The 19,959-nt window shown below is 39.6% G+C and overlaps 1 protein-coding gene across 6 annotated transcripts in view; it reads left to right on the plus strand.

Moving 5' to 3' along the window:
• LOC140199090 (rho guanine nucleotide exchange factor TIAM1-like) overlaps window positions 1–19,959 on the plus strand; it is a 299,957-nt gene that overhangs the window by 74,708 nt on the left and 205,290 nt on the right. For 4 of the 6 annotated variants that reach the window (XM_072260579.1, XM_072260580.1, XM_072260578.1 and 1 more), the window contains 2 exons: window positions 5,883–5,987; window positions 18,943–19,956. In XM_072260579.1, the coding sequence (XP_072116680.1) occupies window positions 5,961–5,987; window positions 18,943–19,956 (1,041 nt within the window). In that variant the 5' untranslated portion in view covers window positions 5,883–5,960. Of the gene's footprint in view, window positions 1–5,882; window positions 5,988–12,708; window positions 12,849–15,698; window positions 15,799–18,942; window positions 19,957–19,959 lie in introns of those variants that run through there. The other 2 variants (XM_072260582.1, XM_072260584.1) reach the window with 2 other exon arrangements.

Here is a 19,959-nt window from a genome sequence, read left to right on the forward strand (position 1 = left end):
TGTTTAAAATGTGGTTTTTCTTAACTGGTGTTTTACATAGATCCTTCTGTGAAGTTATCATTTTTGGGATAAGATGTTAAGTTCTTGTCTCACCAGCTCCCCCAGATCAACATAAAAGATCCTTTGGTGCTGTTTTGAAAATGAAATTTTTACTCATGTCTTAGCCAATGTTCCACACTCAAAAAAAAAGGGTTATCTGGTCAGAATCACATTGTGGTTTATAGGTGAAAATCAACTGTTTCATTTTTGACTTTACAATACTGATTACACTTACAAAGTTGAGCTGGCTATAAAGCACTCCAGAAACCTTGAAAGTGAAATGGAGAAAAAAATCTTTAAAAATATATAGGTCTTTCAAAGCCATTCAGAATAGATGGTGAATTACAATTAGCTTTAAGGTTTATGGTAAATCAGAGGCGTTCTGTTTCTGTTTATGTGTGGTAGCTTATACCACAGAAATGTTTCTTACAGGGATTTTATTTAATGCTGATCCTGTACAATAGTTTTCTTTCCCTTTTCCACAAAAAGTGAATCAACTTAGTACATGTTGTCAAGTGCTTTATGTCACAGGACGGGTTCTCCGGGCCTGTGCAAGCGAGCTAGCTGGAGTGTTTGCTGACATCTTCAACTGCTCCTTGCCTCAGTCTAAGATCCCCTCATGTGTTAAGAAGACAACGATAATCCCAGTGCCGAAGAAGAGCAAGGTGGCATGCCTGAATGACTATCGACCTGTGGTTCTGACATCAATTGCTATGAAGTGCTTCGAGCGATTGTTATGGCACACAGCAACCACAGCCTACCGGTCAACCTTGAGGCTTTGCAATTTGCCTACTGGAGCAACAGGTCAACGGCAGATGCTGTCTCTCTGGCCCTACATTCCTCCTTAGAACACCTGGAGAATAAAGACACATACGTAAGGCTCCTTTTCTTCGGCTACAGCTCTGCCTTTAATACCATCATTCCAAATAAACTGATTCCTAAGCTCCGGAACCTGGGCCTTAGCACTCAGATCTGCAGCTGGATCTTCAACTTCCTCACAGACAGGACCCAGGCTGTAAAAATAGGGGACAAGTTCTCCTCTACAATCACTCTGAGCACCGGTGCCCCACAAAGCTGTGTACTCAGCCCCCTGCTGTACTCACTGTACACCCATGATTGTGTAGCCAAGTTTCCATCAAACTCAATATATAAGTTTGCTGATGACACAACAATTGTAGGCTGTATCTCTGGTAATGGTGAGTTTGAGTACAGAGAGGAAATTAAGAACCTGGTGGCATGGTGCGAAGACAATAACCTATCCCTCAACGTCAGCAAGACGAAGGAATTGGTTGTTGATTTCAGAAGGAGTAACGGACCACACGACCCAATTTACATCGGTGGTGCGCAAGTGGAACAGGTCAAAAGCTTTAAGTTCCTCGAGGTCAATATCACAAATGACCTGACTTGGTCCAACCAAGCAGAGTTCACTGCCAAGAAGGCCCACCAGCGCCTTTACTTCCTGAGGAAACTAAAGAAATTTGGCCTGTCCCCTAAAACCCTCACTAATTTTTATAGATGCACCGTAGAAAGCATTCTTCTAGGGCGCATCACAACCTGGTATGGAGGTTGTCCTGTCCAAGACCGGAAGAAGCTGCAGAATATCGTGAACACGGCGCAGCACATCACACAAACCAATCTTCCGTCCTTGGACTCACTTTACATTGCATGCTGTCAGAGCAGTGCTGCCAGGATAATCAAGGACACGACCCACCCAGCCAACACACTTTTCGTCCCTCTTCCCTCCGGGAGAAGGCTCAGGAGCTTGAAGACTCGTACGGCCAGATTTGGGAACAGCTTCTTTCCAACTGTGATAAGACTGCTGAACGGATCCTGACCCGGATCTGGACCGTACCCTGCAAATATCTGGACCTGCCTCTCGGTTTTTTTGCACTACCTTACTTTCCATTTTTCTATTTTCTATTTATGATTTATAATTTAAATTTTTAATATTTACTAATTTTAACTATTTTAAAATATTTTTAATATTTAATATCTGTAATCCAGGGAGTGGGAAGCACAGAATCAAATATCGCTGTGATGATTGTACGTTCTAGTACCAATTGTTTGGCGACAATAAAGTATAAAGTATGTGTAGTTTTGTGTTAGGCATGTTATAAAAACATGCAAATTTGTACTCCATTTACATACATTTGTATTGGATAGTGAACAAGGTTAAATGCATGAATAGAAATAAATTACATTGTGCTTTTTATTAACATTCCTCAAAGAGATAACACATTCCAATTATTACAGTTATGAGTTAATTTAAAGATAATCATAAAATATTTAACATTTGGGATCCATAACATATACAGTATAATTAACATTCATACTTCTTCAACTGCCTTGAAGCTAAGCCTCAACAAAGTCTATCATCGTGCTCATTGTTCAGTCTAATTATTTTTTGTCTTAAGCATATATTTTGTATCATTATTTAGTTTATGAATATAAAATTTTATTACAGAGTATAGGGGTATTTTGTCAAAAACAACTTCTAGTTGTCTCAAAGAGCTGCCACTCAATCCCATTTAGTGTCCTAACCATATACCTTATTAAACACATCACCTTCAAAGACTTAGCCACTCCTCTCTTGAAATATGTTTACCATTCTGCTTCTATTGTCACTTCTGACAGGGTCTTCATGGCCTAACAATATTCTGGTTTGAATGTTGAAAATAATTTGCTCTTGATTGTTTGATTATGACACCAGAGGTGAAGTGGTGTTACTTGACCAATGCATTTAAATTGATAAATTTCCTAATAGCATTAAGCATCCTGGGCACAGAGGCACTGGGTATTCTGTGAATCAGCTTTGAAAATGGAATTATAATGAACCATAAGATCACCCATGATCTTACTAAATAGTGAAGCAAAGACAAAGGTTTCTGTGGCCTGCTCCTGCATTTTATTTAAGTTTACAAAGATTTGTGTTTAAAATGGAAACTATCTGGATTGAAAATCCAAAATTCTACTCATTCAAAAACAGATGTTTGTCATTGGCTGAACACCTCTGACAGATCTGTCTATATACGTCCACATTCAAGCTCCTGAGTATGGCTGTAATTCTGACTGCTACATCGCAATAAGACTAGTCTAATTTTGAGTCATCAGGAGAAGAGAAAATAAACTATGGTTTGAGGCTCTGACAATCCTCAAATATGGTGAATGTTATTTTGCTGAGCAAGCTTTAATATTGCCGACCATTATTTTCTTAATAGTAATAGGGCATGCAGATTTGAATATGTTTAGTGCCTTATCAACCCCTGTTCACTACAGCTTGAATGGCTTGAACCTAAAATGATTACCTGTTTTTTTGAAAGCTGAGCATTTACGGCATTGTTTTTGTTTCCGTTTTCTAGCTCCTGCAGTTTTAGATTTCTTACTCGTTTTGAGTTTGAAAAGTAATTATGGTTACTTTTTGGTAAGAAGCCCAGCACTTACAGATAGTAATGGTAAAGAATGACATTTTTGGCAACGTTGCACTACCTTATTGCTGAACTGATGCATCACTCTGGATAAATCCCAGCTGATTACAGCTTCAACATTTATGTAGACCAATTTCTTTTCTGTATTCCTGTGTTTAGTTTTATGGCAGCAGTTATATTGTTACGAGGGGTGATTGATAAGTTCGTGGGCTAAGGTAGAAGGAGTCAATTTTAGAAAACCTAGCACATTTATGTTTCCTACATTTACACACTTAGTCCAGCGTGGAGCATATGGATCCCTTCTTTGTAGAAGTCGGTGTCTTGGACCTCCAGAAGTGGTCCACAGCAGGGGTGATTGATAAGTTTCTGGCCTAAAGTAGAAGGAGCTGAGTTACTAACTTCAAACGTTCTGCATTTTCACTCAAAGAGTTGAACTGCACGTGCATGTAACGAGAGCTGTATCCTTCTACCTTAGGCCACGAACTTATCAATCACCTCTAGTATTTTTTATATATATGTGTATGTCTGTGTATGTAAGAGAGATAGATGAATAGATACAGAGAAAGATCTCTGTCTTTCATAATGGCTCTCTAGTGGGTATCTTGATTCATTCAGTGACTTCTGAAAACTTCCTTTTGTCAACATGGGAAGCATTTAGTTTCTTCTACATGATTTATTTTGACTGTAGAGGGCATGAGGGCATGATGACAACTTGTATTACACAAGGACTCCAATGGATATGTTAAAGTAAGCTTATAAATTACTTCTTCTTATGACAAGAGAAAAATAGGTTAGTTTTAATGAATGTATGCTTGAGAGAATTGGCTTGGCTGGTGTTTCTTTTGGTTTGGTATAAATTACCTGTTAGAAAGGAGCTATTGGTAAAATTTCAAAAATGCAATTAGCCCAGACAGTATTTGGCAAAATTACTGAAAGACAGAAAGAATACAATAAATGTTAAGAAATAGAAACAAATGATGAATGACTATTTTAAGACAGGAGAGGAAATACAGTGATGTTCGTTTATATAGAAAATAATGACCTTCACCTGGGATTCAGGGCATTCTTTAAAATGGTAGGATATCTTTTATAGCAATGAGTCTGGGAGAAACAAAAAAAAATCAGAAAGTTGCCCACTTTTTCCCCACACAATACTGTAATTCCCAAGTTTAGAATTTGTGGAAGTTGTTCGGTAATATCACATTTATCTTTAATTCAGGGCAGAAAGTATACACTTAAGTTGGTATTGATAACAAAAAAAAAGAGGAAAAGTGAAACTATTTAAAATTACATGTTTTTTGTTTGCACCATTAGCTGAAGGTCTTCAATATTTCTGTCTGGGCTTAAATCCTGATGTTAATTCTACAGTCAGGTCGTTGATGGTTGTTGACCTATGTATTCCTGTCTTGAGTTTCACCCTAACATTGAAGTTGACATCCTCCAAGACCTTTCAAGCTCAACTTTTCTGTGTTTCCCTTCCTTATGATAGTTGCAGTGTTGCACTCAAATGGATAATTAAATGGATCCTGGCTTGCTTATCCTGTTTACCCTCCTGTGTCACTAATGCGTTTCTTGCCTGAATGCACCTCAGCTGCTTTGCTATGTTGCAGCATCAGATTTTTTTTTGCCTGTTTGCATAATTCCTGACTTGCAGACTTCTTGACCAAGAACCATTTTTAACTCTGTGTGTTTGTCAATGTTTATTGATCTAAATTGGCTCTTGATCTTTGTACACCTTCATCTTAAACTGATCATTTGTATCTTCAAATTCTCCTGTGAATTCTTATGTCCTCATCACTGTCAGCCCTCCAACACTGTGGGACCTTCTCACCAGACAACTTGTGCATCCCTGATTTTCATTGACAGTCACGTTTTCAACTGCTTAATTTCTCAAACTTTGAAGTTATCTCTCTGGACTTCACCATATTTAACTGTCATTTCTCCTTTAATGTGATCTTTAAGACCTACCTTTTTGACCAAGCTGTTGGTCACCTGCCTTGATACCTTTTCAGTAGTCTCTGTCAGTTTTTGTTTTAAAATGTTCTTTGAAGCTCATTGAGACACTCTACTATCTGAAGTGTACTATTTTTTACATTCGGATTTGAAGGGTTGTTAGTCTCTACACTGTTCATAAGTTGCTTGCTAGCTGGCCAACTAAACAGGAGAAAAACTCAGTGCAGTTATCCAGAAGTGATTCGTACCTGGCTTCCCGGCACTTCCTCCTATTTTCCCTGAAAATTTGCCACCTGCCAATTCATGCAATCTGTGGCCTTTCAGTTTGCCTGCTGGTTTTATTGCTCATTTGATACCTGATCAATTGTTTATCCTGGTTAATGCTCCTATTTTCCCTGAGAAGTTCTTAATAGCTTAGAGAACAGTTTAATTGCAGGCTGACAAACATTGTCTTTTCATTTACAGAACTGAATGTTTGCCTCCATCTGAAAAGTGAAGAGAAACATGAAACTGAAAGAAAAATAAGCAAGACTATAATGGAGAATGGAAACATTGCACACAAAGAAAAAGGTAAGACGGATAAAACATAGGAGGGATACACAAAGGAAAGGACAGAGAAAGGATTCAGAAGGTATGCAAGTGAGGAGAATAGGGGAAAAGAAACTATCACATGAAAAGGAAGGGCAAGAATGATGTTGCAAAGCCAGACCTGTATCTTTTTGCAATCAAGAGAAAATCTGCAGTTGCTGAAAATCCAAGCAACACACACAAAATGCTGGAGGAGCTCAGCAGGTCAGGCAGGATCGATGGAAAAAGAGTACAGTTGACTTTTCAGGCTGTGACCCTTCAGCAGGACTGGAAAAAAAAGATGAGGAGTAGAGTTAAATGGTGGGGGGAGGAGAGGCAGAAACAGAAGGTGATAGGTGAAACCAGGAGAGGGAGGGGTGAAGTAAAGAACTGGGAAGTTGATTGGTGAAAGAGATGCAGGGCTGGAGAAGGGGGGAGTCTGATAGGAGAGGACAGAAGGCCATGGAAGAAAGAAAAGGAGGGAGAAGCACCTGAAACATTGAGGACCCTGGCACCAGGGAGGCAAACTACCATCCGTGTTTCCTTTTCATGTCCACAGAATCGTCTATCTGTCCCCCTAACTATAGAGAACCCTATTACTAGTGCCATCCTATTCAGTTCCCTACCCTTCTGAACTACAGAGCCAGACTCAGTGCCAGAGGCACTGTTGCTTCCCCCAGGTGGGTCCCCTCCCCCAAACAATACTCAAAATGGAGGATCAAGCAACACACATCAAAGTTGCTGGTGAATGCAGCAGGCCAGGCAGCATCTCTAGGAAGAGGTACAGGCGACGTTTCAGGCCGAGACCCCTCGTCAGGACTAACTGAAAGAAGAGATAGTAAGATACTATCTCTTCTTTCAGTTAGTCCTGACGAAGGATCTCAGCCCGAAACGTCGACTGTGCTTCTTCCTATAGATGCTGCCTGGCCTGCTGTGTTCCACCAGCATTTGGTGTGTGTTGCTTGAATTTCCAGCATCTGCAGATTTCCTTGTGTTTGCCCCTTGAAAAACTTCCTGCTTCTTAAAAATCTTCGCTGGACCTGCGCGGCAACACTTCTGTTGTGTCTGCACGTTTCGCCTGAAGGCTCACAGATTCCTAATGGGGACAGGAAAATGCAAGATTACTCAATCTGCCTGAAAACGCAGCACCAAAATGTAGATCACAGGCACTGAACTATATATCACAGGCTCCAACAGTAGCTGAATCATATTTGAAAGAAAAAGAAGACATAAGAGAAGTGAACGAAGTAGTTTTGTGAACCATCTGGAGGATGTTGCCTTTGGTGGTGTTGTTTGCTGGCACCAACTTCTTCCAGAATGACAGATTGGCTTTGACTTTTCTTGTCAGCCATGGTTGTATCATCCTGCGTTTAGAATACTTCTTCGGATGTAACTATCCTGCGCCTTTTGAATTGCTCTTAGCAGCTCCAGCCATTGCTGCTCTTCCATCATCCCTGCAAGTGTTTCCTTCCAGTTGCTCTCTCATGCCTCTGTAATTCCCTTTATTCCACTGGATTACTTCCCCTAAGGATCCTTTTACCTTTTCAGCTTTCTACTTAGCTACCTAAAACTTCTCTTCAGGATCTCCTCACTTTTCATACTTATGTCATTGGTGCCAATATGCACCAAGACTTCTGGCTGCTCACCCTCTCCCTTTAGAATAATGTGGACCTGATCCAAGACATCCCTGACCTTGGCACTGGGGAGGCAACAGAAGAGCACAAGAACATAAGAAATAAGAGCAGGAGTAGGCCCTGTGACCCCTCAAGCCTGCTCCATCATCCAATAAGATCATGGTTGCTCTGACCATGGACTCATCTCCACCTACCTGACTTTTCCTCATAACTCTTAATTCTTCTATTATGCAAAAATTTATCCAACCTTGTCTTAAATATATTTACTGAAGTAGCCTCCACTGCTTCATTGGGCAGAGAATTCCACAGATTCACCGCTCTTTGGGAAAAGCAGTTCCTCCTCATTTCCATCCTAAATTTACTCTCCCAAAATCTTGAGGCTATACCATCCAGGTGTGTTTATCACATACACAGAATCTTGTCTCTAGTCCTCTAACTATGGAATCTCCTATCTCTACTCCGGTCCTCTTCATCATTCTTCTCTTCTCAACCAGAGGCCCGGTTGCCCTCTGGTAGGTTGTCTCCCTCAACAGTATCCAAAGTGGTATACTTATTATTGAGGGGAATGCCCACAGGGGTACTCTGCACTGGCTGGCCATTGCCCTTCCTTCTCCTGACAGTCACCCATTTACCCGCCTCCCGCAACCTAGTGGTGACAACTTTCCTTTAACTTCTGTCTGAGTTTCCTGTATGAGCCAAAGGTCATCGAGCTGCAGCTCTGGTTATCACGGTTTCTGAGGCACGGTTTCTATGCCGCTCGGTATATCTAGTGTAGATATGGTTATCCAGGGAGCTGGAGGTCTTTGCAGAATTCTCACATCTCACACATAGAACAAAACACTGTCCCTGGAGCCCCAACAGATGAAGAATGGAGAATTAAGAAGAAGAAATTTACCAGATATTTATCTCACCCAAGCCTGATGAGCCAAAGCCAATCCAACAGTTTCCCAGTTGCACAACAGCCTTATCTTTATTTGACCTTTCTAATGAAACCTGATTACTGCTTGGGCACAGTCCACTCCAAAAATTTGTCACAAAGCATGCTTTTTAAATCTTTAACAGGGGGCCTAAGTGAAATCATCACCTCCTCTCATGCTTCTGTTCGCTTACTGGGCACAGTCCAACTCCCAAACATTGGGAGTAAGTGTGTATTTGCAAGAGTAATTCTTGGGAGAGAAGAAAGTTTTGAGATCTAGGAGAGAAATTATCAGTCAGTTTTCACATCAGGGAGACTAATATTGAAGCAGGTCAAATTAATTGGTTAGAAATGGCACCTCTTTCCAGACTTCAGGGGTCCAAAGTGAACAGCTTTTGCTAATCTCAATCCAGTTCCCTATGAGCTCTCAAAGCGAACTACAGCTGCACTTATTATAACAGCTTATTTTCTGAGAAGGATTTTACGATCTTTGATGAATCATGAAAATATTTCTTTTTTGCTTTGCTTGGACTATGTGGCTGTAATGGGTAATTTCAGATGATTATAGATCTAATCATTTAAGCCTCTATTATAACTGTCACATCAAATTAGGAGATGTTTCATTCAGACTGAGATTTAATTGTTGATTAAACCCACAATTATTACATCGTATAGGCGAAGAGAAGTGCGCATGCTTGAATTAAAATCTTCGTATATATTGCAGTACTATAGGAAGAGCAGTCTTTTTTCTTTGTAGTTTCATGATGGTTAAATTGAAGGTTGTGCAGAACCAGGCCAAAAATAAATTACTCCATTAAGTGCAAGCAGCATACTTAAAAAAATCAATTTGTACAAACTGTATAGTGTTACCCATTTTTTCCCGTTCCTTATCTAGTAAAATTCCAAGACTTGCTCAATACGTAAAATTATGCCCCCTCAAATGTAGAATCCTTATTCTTGGAAAATGTGCTGATTTTTTTCATTTTGTATTTCAGATTGCATGCTCTCTCATAAATTCAGCACATTATTTAAGTTGCCTAATTATTCAGTTAATTTCTCTGTTCTTTTTAATTTTTGGCTATTGGAAACAAGTTGAACTGCTACTGGTTTGAACACCCGAGTATTTTTTTCATCTTTCTCTCTCCATTTCAATTTACCTTACATCTATTAAGTATTTCACATTCCTGTTGCTCTTCTTGGTGATAAATTTGGGCTGTTCCACCGAAACTCTTCCTTAAAGTCCTGCTGTCAAACCTACAATTTTTACCTGTCCTAAATCATAAGACTTTTAATAGTTTCACCAACAATATGAATCAGAATTTTAGATATATTTCCAGAGAGCTAGAACATACTCAACAGCTGGTTATCAATTCAGTTCATTGCTCTTCTCCAGGACTGCAGTACTGTAATGCAATTGGAGAACAGTAAGTCAACAGAGTACAAAGGAGGTACAAGAGGAGTAAATAATCTTAAAAATGGACAGGGTTGGATTTGAGGTTTGCAGTTGAAGTTGAAGATTGGTCTGGATTTTGCAGTCATTGGATAGTGGTTTAAACATTTCATCAGGTGTAGGAAATTTCTGGAACTAACAGTTTTGTTGCATCTTGTTCAGCAAGACAATCTTATGGAACTTAAATTGAAAATAAGTCATAAAACTTGAAATGTTTGGCCAGTGTCATCAAGTGTATTCAACAGCTGATTACTTCCACCACCACCAATTCCAGAAATGAAATCTAAATTGAAGCAACTCTTGTAATGTCTTCGAGATTGAAATAAAAATTGGAATGTACACATAATGTTGAGGTAGAAGCTGAAATATTGCATTTTTTCAAAATTTTATTCTGAGGGAATACAGAATAGAATGTTGTTTTACATGAAACATACCTTCACACAACATGAACAGTTCTATTGCACCTTGTTCAGCAGGAGTTTTCCAAGGATTTCAAGCTTGACAATTTTTCAGAAGTCATATTTCTTTGTCAGTAAGACTCCCACCTTTGAAGACTTGGTTTGCACATCCATTGATGCGCTGTTACTGGTGACAATAAGTTCTGAATTTCTCTGCTTATCTACTGTCATTGTGTTCTCCATGAACCATTGTCAGCTTCATAGAGTAACAAAACTGAATGCTCACAGTTTTGCCATTATTACAAATCCAAAATCGAAACCATTAAGCACAATGAATGCTTTTATTTTTCAACCTCCTTCTGGGTTGCTTCATATTGGTCTGGGATTCTTGTAGCAACTTAAAAAAGTGCTTAGTCAGAGCAGTGGTCCCCAACCACCGGGCCACAAAGTATGTGCTACTGGGCCGCGAGGAAACAATATGAAATGATATGAGTCAGCTGCACCTTTCCCCATTCCCTGTCACGTACTGTTGAACTTGAACACCCCCCACCCCCCCGCCGTCCAGTCCGCAAGAATATTGTCAATATTAAATCAGTCCACGATGCAAATAAGGTTGGCGACCCCTGGGTTAGAGCACACAATTTCTAATTGGAATTAAAAAGGCAAAAGGAAGATTATTAAGTCTAGTTCCATATATACTGTATGTTATGAAACTCAGTGAAATGGAGAAAAACAAAAAAAAATATAATTCATTAAAAAATAAAAGACTTTTTGGGCAAAAAAATAAATTATACAATGCAAAGATTAAACATGAAAATGATTATGTTGGCAAATTTATAGTCACCACTAATTCATTTAAGGTAGATTTAATTCCTGGAGTATTTAGTGTATTTTGAAGAAAACTATTCCTGAAAAGTATTTTTTTTTATTTAACACACACAAAATGCTGGAGGAACTCAGCAAATCAGGCAGTATTTATGGAGGGGAATAAACAGTCAACATTTTGAGCTGTGACCCTTCGTCAGGAGTGGAAATGGGACAGAAGCCAGGATAAGAGGATTGGGGAAGGAGAAAGAGTACAAGCTGGCAGGTGATAGGTAGAACCAGGTGTGTGGGAGGATTGGTGGGAGAGGGGTATGAAGTAAGAAGATAGAAGGTGATAGTTGGAAGAGGTAAATGACTAAAGAAGAAACAGATAGGAGAGGACAGTGGACCATGAGAGAAAGGAAAGGAGGAGGGACATCAGAGGGAGGTGATAGGCAGGTGAGGAGAAGAGAAGGGGTTGGAGGGGAAACTGAATGGGGAATAGAAAAAGAAAGAAGGAGTAGAGGGTAATAGTTACTGGGTGTTAGAAGAATCAATGTTCATGGCATCAGGTTGGAATCCGTCCAAATGGAAAATGAGGTGTTGCTCCTCCAACATGACTGTGCCCTCATCATGGCACTAGGGTACAACATGGGCTGCCATGTCAGAATGGGAATGGGAAGTCAAATTGAAATGGGCGGCCACTAGGAAATCTCACCTTTTGTGGTAGTCTGAGCAAATGTGCTTGACAAAGAGGTCCCTAAATCTATGTCGGGTCTTAATGATGTAGAGGAGGCTACACCAGAAGCCCCGGAAGCACTGGATACAGTAGTTAACTCCAATAGATTTGCAAGTGAAGTGTCACCTCACCTAGAAGAACTGTTTGAGGTCCTGAATAGCGGTGAGGAAGGAGGTGTTTGGGGCAGGTGTGGGCTTGTCCTGCCAGGAAGATCAGTGGGGAGAGACAAGGGGGTCACGTAGAGAGTAATCCCTACAGAAAGCAGTGTGGGGAGAGGGAAAAATGTGCTTTACAGTAGGATCCTATTGTAGATGGCGAAAGTTACAGAGAATGATGTGCTCGATATGGAGACTCGTGGGGAGGTAGGTAAGGACAAGGGGAACCACAGGGTTCTCAGGATGAGGCTTTCCATTCTAAAACATCTGAAATATCCTTCTTTTTCTATGAATAGGGTTTCCCTTGCACTACCATCAACGTTGCCCTGATCTGCATCTCCTTCATTCTTCCACATCTGCCCTCAGCCCATCCTCCTGCTGCCCTAAAAGGGATAGGGTTTATTCCCCTCCATAGCTTCTGTCTGACTCCAGCATTTAGTGTGTTCAAGGTTTCCAGCATCTGCAGAATCTTTTGTGTTTATAATTGTTTTTATGTATGTAATGCTAATTGGAAATATCATTTTGATTGATGTTTTACAGCTCACCCTGCTTGATCAGTGGAACTGGTCAACAAGATTTTCAATGATAGATTGTGATTGCATTTATTTTCTGAACAATTCATTTGTAGGCCTTTGGTTGTAATTCCTCATTGAAGGCAATTTCTTAAGAATACCTGAAGAAATAAGTGCTTCTGTACCTTTGCTACAATGATGCATTCCACATGAAGTTTATAGGTGAAGTTCCTTAATTATAAAGTCAATCACTAAGGTATAGTTTCATAATTCTGCTGTTTAATATTTCCTTATGCTTGCTTTGCTTTGTGCTGTGAATGTGTAAATCTCATTATTTCAAAAAGCCAAAGGGCAGATTACACATAATGGTAAATTGAGAAACTGGAATTTTATATCAACAATAGAAATTATAACCTGTACCTATTTGTATTTTAATTTGTAATGTGATGTGTTATTGTGGAGAATGTAGTTCACAGTTATTAATAATTAAAGATGTATTTAATATATATTTTTATTGAAAGCAGCATTTTCAAGAATACATGCTGAATTCTCCATTCAAATTTCGAAGCAAAGAGGGAGTACAGTGGATTCCAGTTAATTGGGACACATTGGGGCCAGTTTAGCCAAAGTTTCATAGAAAGAGTTAAAAAGATATAAAAAAGACAAATTACCTTTTAACTGAGTAACAAATTATGTATTTAAATGAAATACATAACAAATTAGAACACTACCAATACTGCTACTGGTTGTCCATCGTATCCGACAGTGACAGGAAACCTCTGTGGGAGAATTTTTTCCCACCTATGTGGGAAAAGCTGTAGTACTGGGGCAGTTCCACTCTCAGACGACCTTGGGAGTCCGGGTTCAGTTGTGTGAGTGGACGTCTCAACTGGGTCTTCCCTAGTTGGAGTGGATGACCATGATATCTTCTGTACCTCGTCACGACCTTTGCTCTCCACATAGTGTTGCAGAATCGCCTTCCTGGCCATTGCTTCTCACTGTAGGTATCATTCGCCCCGACCTCTGGAACTGACTTCGCATGCCTGGATAGGCATGTCACTATCTTACCTGGGCATGAGACCTGCTGGCTACCCTCACCTGGTTTAGCCTGCCTATTGAAGGGGTGTACTGAGGTGTGTCTGCTGTCACATGCCAGCAGCTACTTAGAGTCCAGCAGTGACCAAAGAAAACATTCAAGATGATTGTCAATAACTAAATTCTTCATAGTTCCTATCTTGTTGAAGTAGTGAAATCATTTCATTTCATCACTCCCAGCCGATTCTTGCATTTCCAAATCTGAATACTTGAAAATACAGTGAGCAAAACAGTTCTGAATTGTCTTACGGCTCATTTCTCACCGTCTATCAGTGACAAAATTCACTGCTTTTTGAACACGTGTGTGCACGCGCGCGCATGCACACACACACACACACACACAATTTAAAAACTGTTCGTTCTAAGCATGGCATAGTGTCTAATGGCCACACAAGCACCTGTGACTGATGCTAGTTAGAAACTGCTCGGCAACGGTCTGCTGTCCCAATTAAGTGATGAAGTGTCCCAAATAAATGAAGGGAATCTAGGCTATTTTCTCAATTAGTTTTTGTTTTTAAGAGATGTTACAAATAAGTGGTGCCCCCAATTAACCAATGGCCCAATTAACCAGAATCCACTGTAATGCAAAGAAACATTAAGCAGAAATATCGATTCTTTTGGATAATTAAAATATTTTATGGATTATTGCAGTAATATTTCCTCTTGAGCAGCTTATGTTTCTAACCTTAACAATAACATTATGCACATTTATCTGCTCTTCAGTGGTAACTTAGAACTCAAGTGCTCAGTAGTTGCTTTGTATTAAGCAAATAGCATGTTTTTGTTTGATTGATTTTGTCAATTCAATAGAAGAGTTAATTTTGTCTTTGAGCATTCATAAAATCATTCTTTGTCCATGTTGCACCGTTATAAGCAACATAATCAAACAATTTCTTTGAAAATCTGTTTCTTTTTTGAAAAAATCAAATTACATAGTTAATAGTATAATTATGAAATAAAAACAGAAGATGCTGAAAATTTCCAGCAATTCAGATACAGTATCTGTGTGGTGAAGCAAGTTGGCATTGAGAATATTCTCCACTACTGATGTTGGTGACAAATATATGAAGTCATAAGCTTCAGTCTTGCTGTGGTGAACTTGCTCCAAAGTTCCCAAGCTTCTAAATGTGCCGCAGCGAGGAAATCAGAATCAGTTAGATTTACTATCACTGTCTTACATGATGCGAAGTTTGTTGTTTTGCAGCAACAGTATGATGTCAAACATGAAATTACTATAAATTACAACATTAGTAAATAGTTTAAAAAAAGGAATAATAAGGTATATTTCACGGGCGATTCAGAAATCTGACGGAGGAAGGGAAGAAGCTGCTTCTGAATCATTGAGTGTGGGTCTTTAGGCTGCTGTACTACCTCCCTAGTGTAGTAACAAGAGGCATGTCCCAGATGGGAGGGTCTTTAATGACGGATGCTGCCTTTTTGAGGAACTGTCTTTTGAACATGATCTCAATGGTGAGAATGGTTATAACCATGATGGATCTGGCTGAGACTATAACCCTCCACAGCTTCTTGTAGTTCTGTGCATTGGAACATATACCAGGCTGCAATGCAGCCAGTTGGAATGCTATCTGCCATATACCTATAGAAAAATTCAAGCATCTTCAGTGACATACTAAGTCTCCTCAAACTCCTAATAAAGCAGACCTACTGACATGCCTTTTTCGTGACTGCTTCAATGTGTTGGGTCCAGAACAATGTAGGGAGCTTGGAAGTGGGAGCTTCACTCAAATCTTTTCTTTTACCTATTATTATTTTTCATTTAAGTGCCTAATTCTTCTTTAAATTTAGGTAGAACAAAGGAAGATTATACTGGAGATCTGTTGAGAATGCCATAGCAGCTGCTAATCATTTAAAGAGGTGTTTATTCACTCTTGACCTAGACTGGTGCTCATGTAATGGAAAATGACATTGATTTATCTTTATGAATGGTACATTATTATTGAGACAGAGATGATGAATGGATGTCAAAACAGTGGCCGCTTTCAATGACATCAGGATCAGGTTTAATATCACCAGGATATGTGGTGAAATTTGTTGTCTTCGTGGCAGCAGTACAATGCAATACATAATAATAGAAAAGAACATGAATTATAGTAAGTATATATATTAAATAGTTAAATAAGATAAATAGTGCAAAAATGGAAGTTAAAACGTAGTGAGGTAGTGTTCAAGGTTTCAATGTCCATTCAGAAATTAGATTGCAGAGCTGAAGAAGCTACTCCAGAATCATTGAAGTGTGTGCCTTCAGGCATCTCTGTCTCCTTCCTGATGGTGGCAGTGAGAACAAGGCATGACATATGCAACCACTTAGCCAATTCATTACCTGATTATCCATGGAATATGAGTGTGAACTTGAGCCCAGTTATATTGATCAAAATATGCTCTCCAACTTGAATTCAATCACAATAACAATTTTCATTTCAGTTCCATATAACCATATAACAATTACAGCATGGAAACAGGCCACCTCGGCCCTTCTAGTCCATGCCGAACTCTTACCCTATCCTAGTCCCACCGATCTGCGATCAGCCCATAACCCTCCATTCCTTTCCTGTCCATATATCTATCCAGTTTAACTTTAAACGACAACGTAGAACCTGCCTCAACCACTCCTGCTGGAAGCTCATTCCACCCAGCTACCACTCTCTGAGTAAAGAAGTTCCCCCTCATGTTACCCCTAAACTTTTGTCCTCTTAATTCTCAACCCATGTCCTCTTGTTTGAATCTTCCCCACTCTCAATGGAAAAAGTCTAACCACGTCAACTCTATCAATCTCCCTCATAATTTTAAACACCTCTATCAAGTCCCCCTTCAACATTTTACGCTCCAAAGAATAAAGACCTAACTTGTTCAACTTTTCTCTGTAACTTAGGAGATGAAGCCCAGGCAACATTTTAGTAAACCTCCTCTGTACTCTCTCAATTTTATTGACATCTTTCCTATAATTCGGTGACCAGAACTGTACACAATACTCCAGGTTTGGCCTTACCAATGCCTTATACAAATTCAACATGACATCCCAACTCCTATACTCAATGCCCTGATTAATAAAGGCCAGCAAACCGAAAGCTTTCTTCACCACCCTATCCACATGAGATTCCATCTTCAGGGAACTATGCACCATTATTCCTAGATCCCTCTGTTCTAAAGCATTCTTTAATGCCCTACCATTTACTATGTATGTCCTATTTTGATTAGTTCTACCAAAATGTAGCACCTCACATTTTTCAGCATTAAACTCTATCTGCCATCTTTCAACCCACTCTTCTAACTGTCCTAAATCTCTCTGCAAACTTTGAAAACCTACCTCATCATCCACAACACCACCTATCTTAGTATCATCTGCATACTTACTAATCCAATTTACCACCCCATCATCCAGATCATTAATATATATTATAAACAGCATTGGACCCAGTACAGATCCCTGAGGCACACCGCTACACACCGTCCTCCAATCTGACACACAGTTATCCACCACTACTCTCTGGCATCTTCCATCTAGCCACTGCTGAATCCATTTTACTACTTCCGTATTAATGCCTAACGATTGAACCTTCCTAACTAACCTTCGGTGTGGAACCTTGTCAAAGGCCTTACTGAAGTCCATATAGACAACATCCACTGTTTTACTCTCGTCAACTTTCTTAGTAACCTCTTTAAAAAATTCAGTAAGATTTGTCAAACATGACCTTCCACGCACAAATCCATGTTGACTGTTCCTAATCAGACCCTGCTATCCAGAAAATTATATGTACCATTTCTAAGAATACTTTCCATCAATTTACCCACCACTGACGTCAAACTCACAGGCTGATAATTGCCAGGTTTACTCTTAGAACCCTTTTTAAACAATGGAACCACATGAGCAATACGCCAATCCTCCAGCACCATCCCCGTTTCTAATGACATCTGAAATATTTCTGTCAGAGCCCCTGCTATTTCTACACTAACTTCCATCAAAGTCCTGGGGAATATCTTGACCGGACCAAGAGACTTATCCACTTTTATATTCCTTAGAAGTGTCAGTACTTCCTCTTCTTTAATTGTCATACTTTCCATAACTACCCTACTTGTTTCCTTTACCTTACACAATTCAATATCCTTCTCCTTAGTGAATACCGAAGAAAAGAAATTGCTCAAAATCTCCCCCATCTCTTTTGGCTCCGCACATAGCCGTCCACTCTGATTCTCCAAGGGACCAATTTTATCCCTCACTATCCTTTTGCCACTAACATAACTGTAGAAACCCTTTGGATTTATTTTCACCTTACTTGCCAAAGCAGCCTCGTTATCTTCTTTTAGCTTTTCTAATTTATTCCTTCAGATTCTTTTTACATTCTTTATATTCCTCGAGTACCTCATTAACTCCTAGCTGCCTATATTTATTGAAGATCCCTCTCTTTTTCTGAACCAAGTTTCTAATATCTCTTGAAAACCATGGCTCTCTCAAACTTTTAACTTTTCCTTTCAACCTAACAGGAACCTAAAGATTCTGAACCCTCAAAATTTCACCTTTAAATGACCTCCATCTCTCTGTTACATCCTTCCCATAAAACAAATTTTCCCAATCCACTCCTTCTAAATCCTTTCGCATCTCCTCAAAGCTAGCCTTTCTCCAATCAAAAATCTCAACCCTGGGTCCAGTCCTATCCTTCTCCATAATTACACTGAAACTAATTGTATTGTGATCACTGGACCCGAAGTGCTCTCCAACAAATACCTCTGTCACTTGCCTTGTCACATTCCCTAACAGGAGATCCAACACTGCCCCTTCTCTAGTTGGTACTTATATGTATTGCTTCAAAAAACTATCCTGCACACATTTTACAAACTCCAAACCATCCAGCCCTTTTACAGAATGGGCTTCCCAGTCTATGTGTGGAAAATTAAAATCTCCCACAATCACAACTTTGTGCTTACTGCAAATATCTGCTATCTCCTCACAAATTTGCTCCTCCAGTTCTTGGTCCCCATTAGGTGGTCTATAATACATCCCTATAAGCGTCACAACACCTTTCCTATTCCTCAATTCCACCCAAATAGCCTCCTTTTAATTTTTTTGGTAACCTTACAAAACATGCATGTTGTATTTGAAAATCTTCAGCCAGATCATTGGTCATTACTTTGTATTAGTCTAGAGCTACTTGCATCCAATATAAGTCGTGATTTTTCTCATTATGTTTCCACAGCATGTCTTTATCTGAAATTCTAAAGGTTCTTTTTTGTTTCTTTAGACATACCAAAACATGGGAAATTCAGAGAGCCAGAATGATGGTGAAAAAGCATTTTCTGGAGATGAGCATGCAAGTTTGGCACGAAGGCAAATGTCACGATCACTTCGTATTCCAGCTAAAACCTCACACAGAGCCAGGCCTGCATCTGCAGTTAGAATTGCACACAGAAATTCAGAAACTAGTACTAAATCTAGCAGCACTCCAAGCATCCCACAATCACTGGCAAGGGATGAGCTGGACACAGACAATTCAGGAACACACACTTTGGCGGACGACTTTATTCACCCTTCTTGGCTAGTTAGGGTGGGTAAAAGTGTGAGACCTGTGTCATACCATACAGGTTCTTCACTTTCCAGTGACAGGCGCAGGAGTACTGCGGAAGAACTTGATATTTGTTTGGACAAGCACATTGTACAGGGAATACAAAACTTTCATGAAATAAGGCTGGATTCCAGTTCCAAAACAAAGGTTGGAGATCTGCTTCCCATTACTAGAAATGGAACAATTGTGTTAGAAAGCACAACTATCAGAAAAAAACGATCTAAATCTGCTGATATGTGGCGACAAGATAGCATGGAGTTCTCCCATTCTGATGTAAGTCAGGATCGTTTAAGCAGCACTGAGGATCTGTTGGATAACACAGATGATAAAGAATATGAGGGAAATAGATTAATAAATAGTAATTCAATGGATTTGGAACAATTAAGTGGAAGCCACCGTACCAACTCTCTAAATGAGCTATATGGTCAGAAAACAACTGGTGTGAACGTAAACAAGACACGGAAAAATAGATTTATCACATATTGTCGGAATTTGAGGGCTCATTCGCAAGGGACAATGCATATGGAAAATGCAAGTACTATGACTTGGTCTGCAAGTGTCCCTTCATATGCTGCCTCTACACTACCCTGCAGGAAGTCTCATTGCCTTTCTGAAGGAGCCTCTAAAGGGCGATTAAGCCAGAAAAATGACCAGAATAAAACCACGTATGTCAGAAGATCCAAAACAACACAGGTA

The sequence above is a fragment of the Mobula birostris genome, chromosome 6 (genome assembly GCF_030028105.1).
Source record: "Mobula birostris isolate sMobBir1 chromosome 6, sMobBir1.hap1, whole genome shotgun sequence".
Taxonomy (NCBI): domain Eukaryota; kingdom Metazoa; phylum Chordata; class Chondrichthyes; order Myliobatiformes; family Myliobatidae; genus Mobula; species Mobula birostris.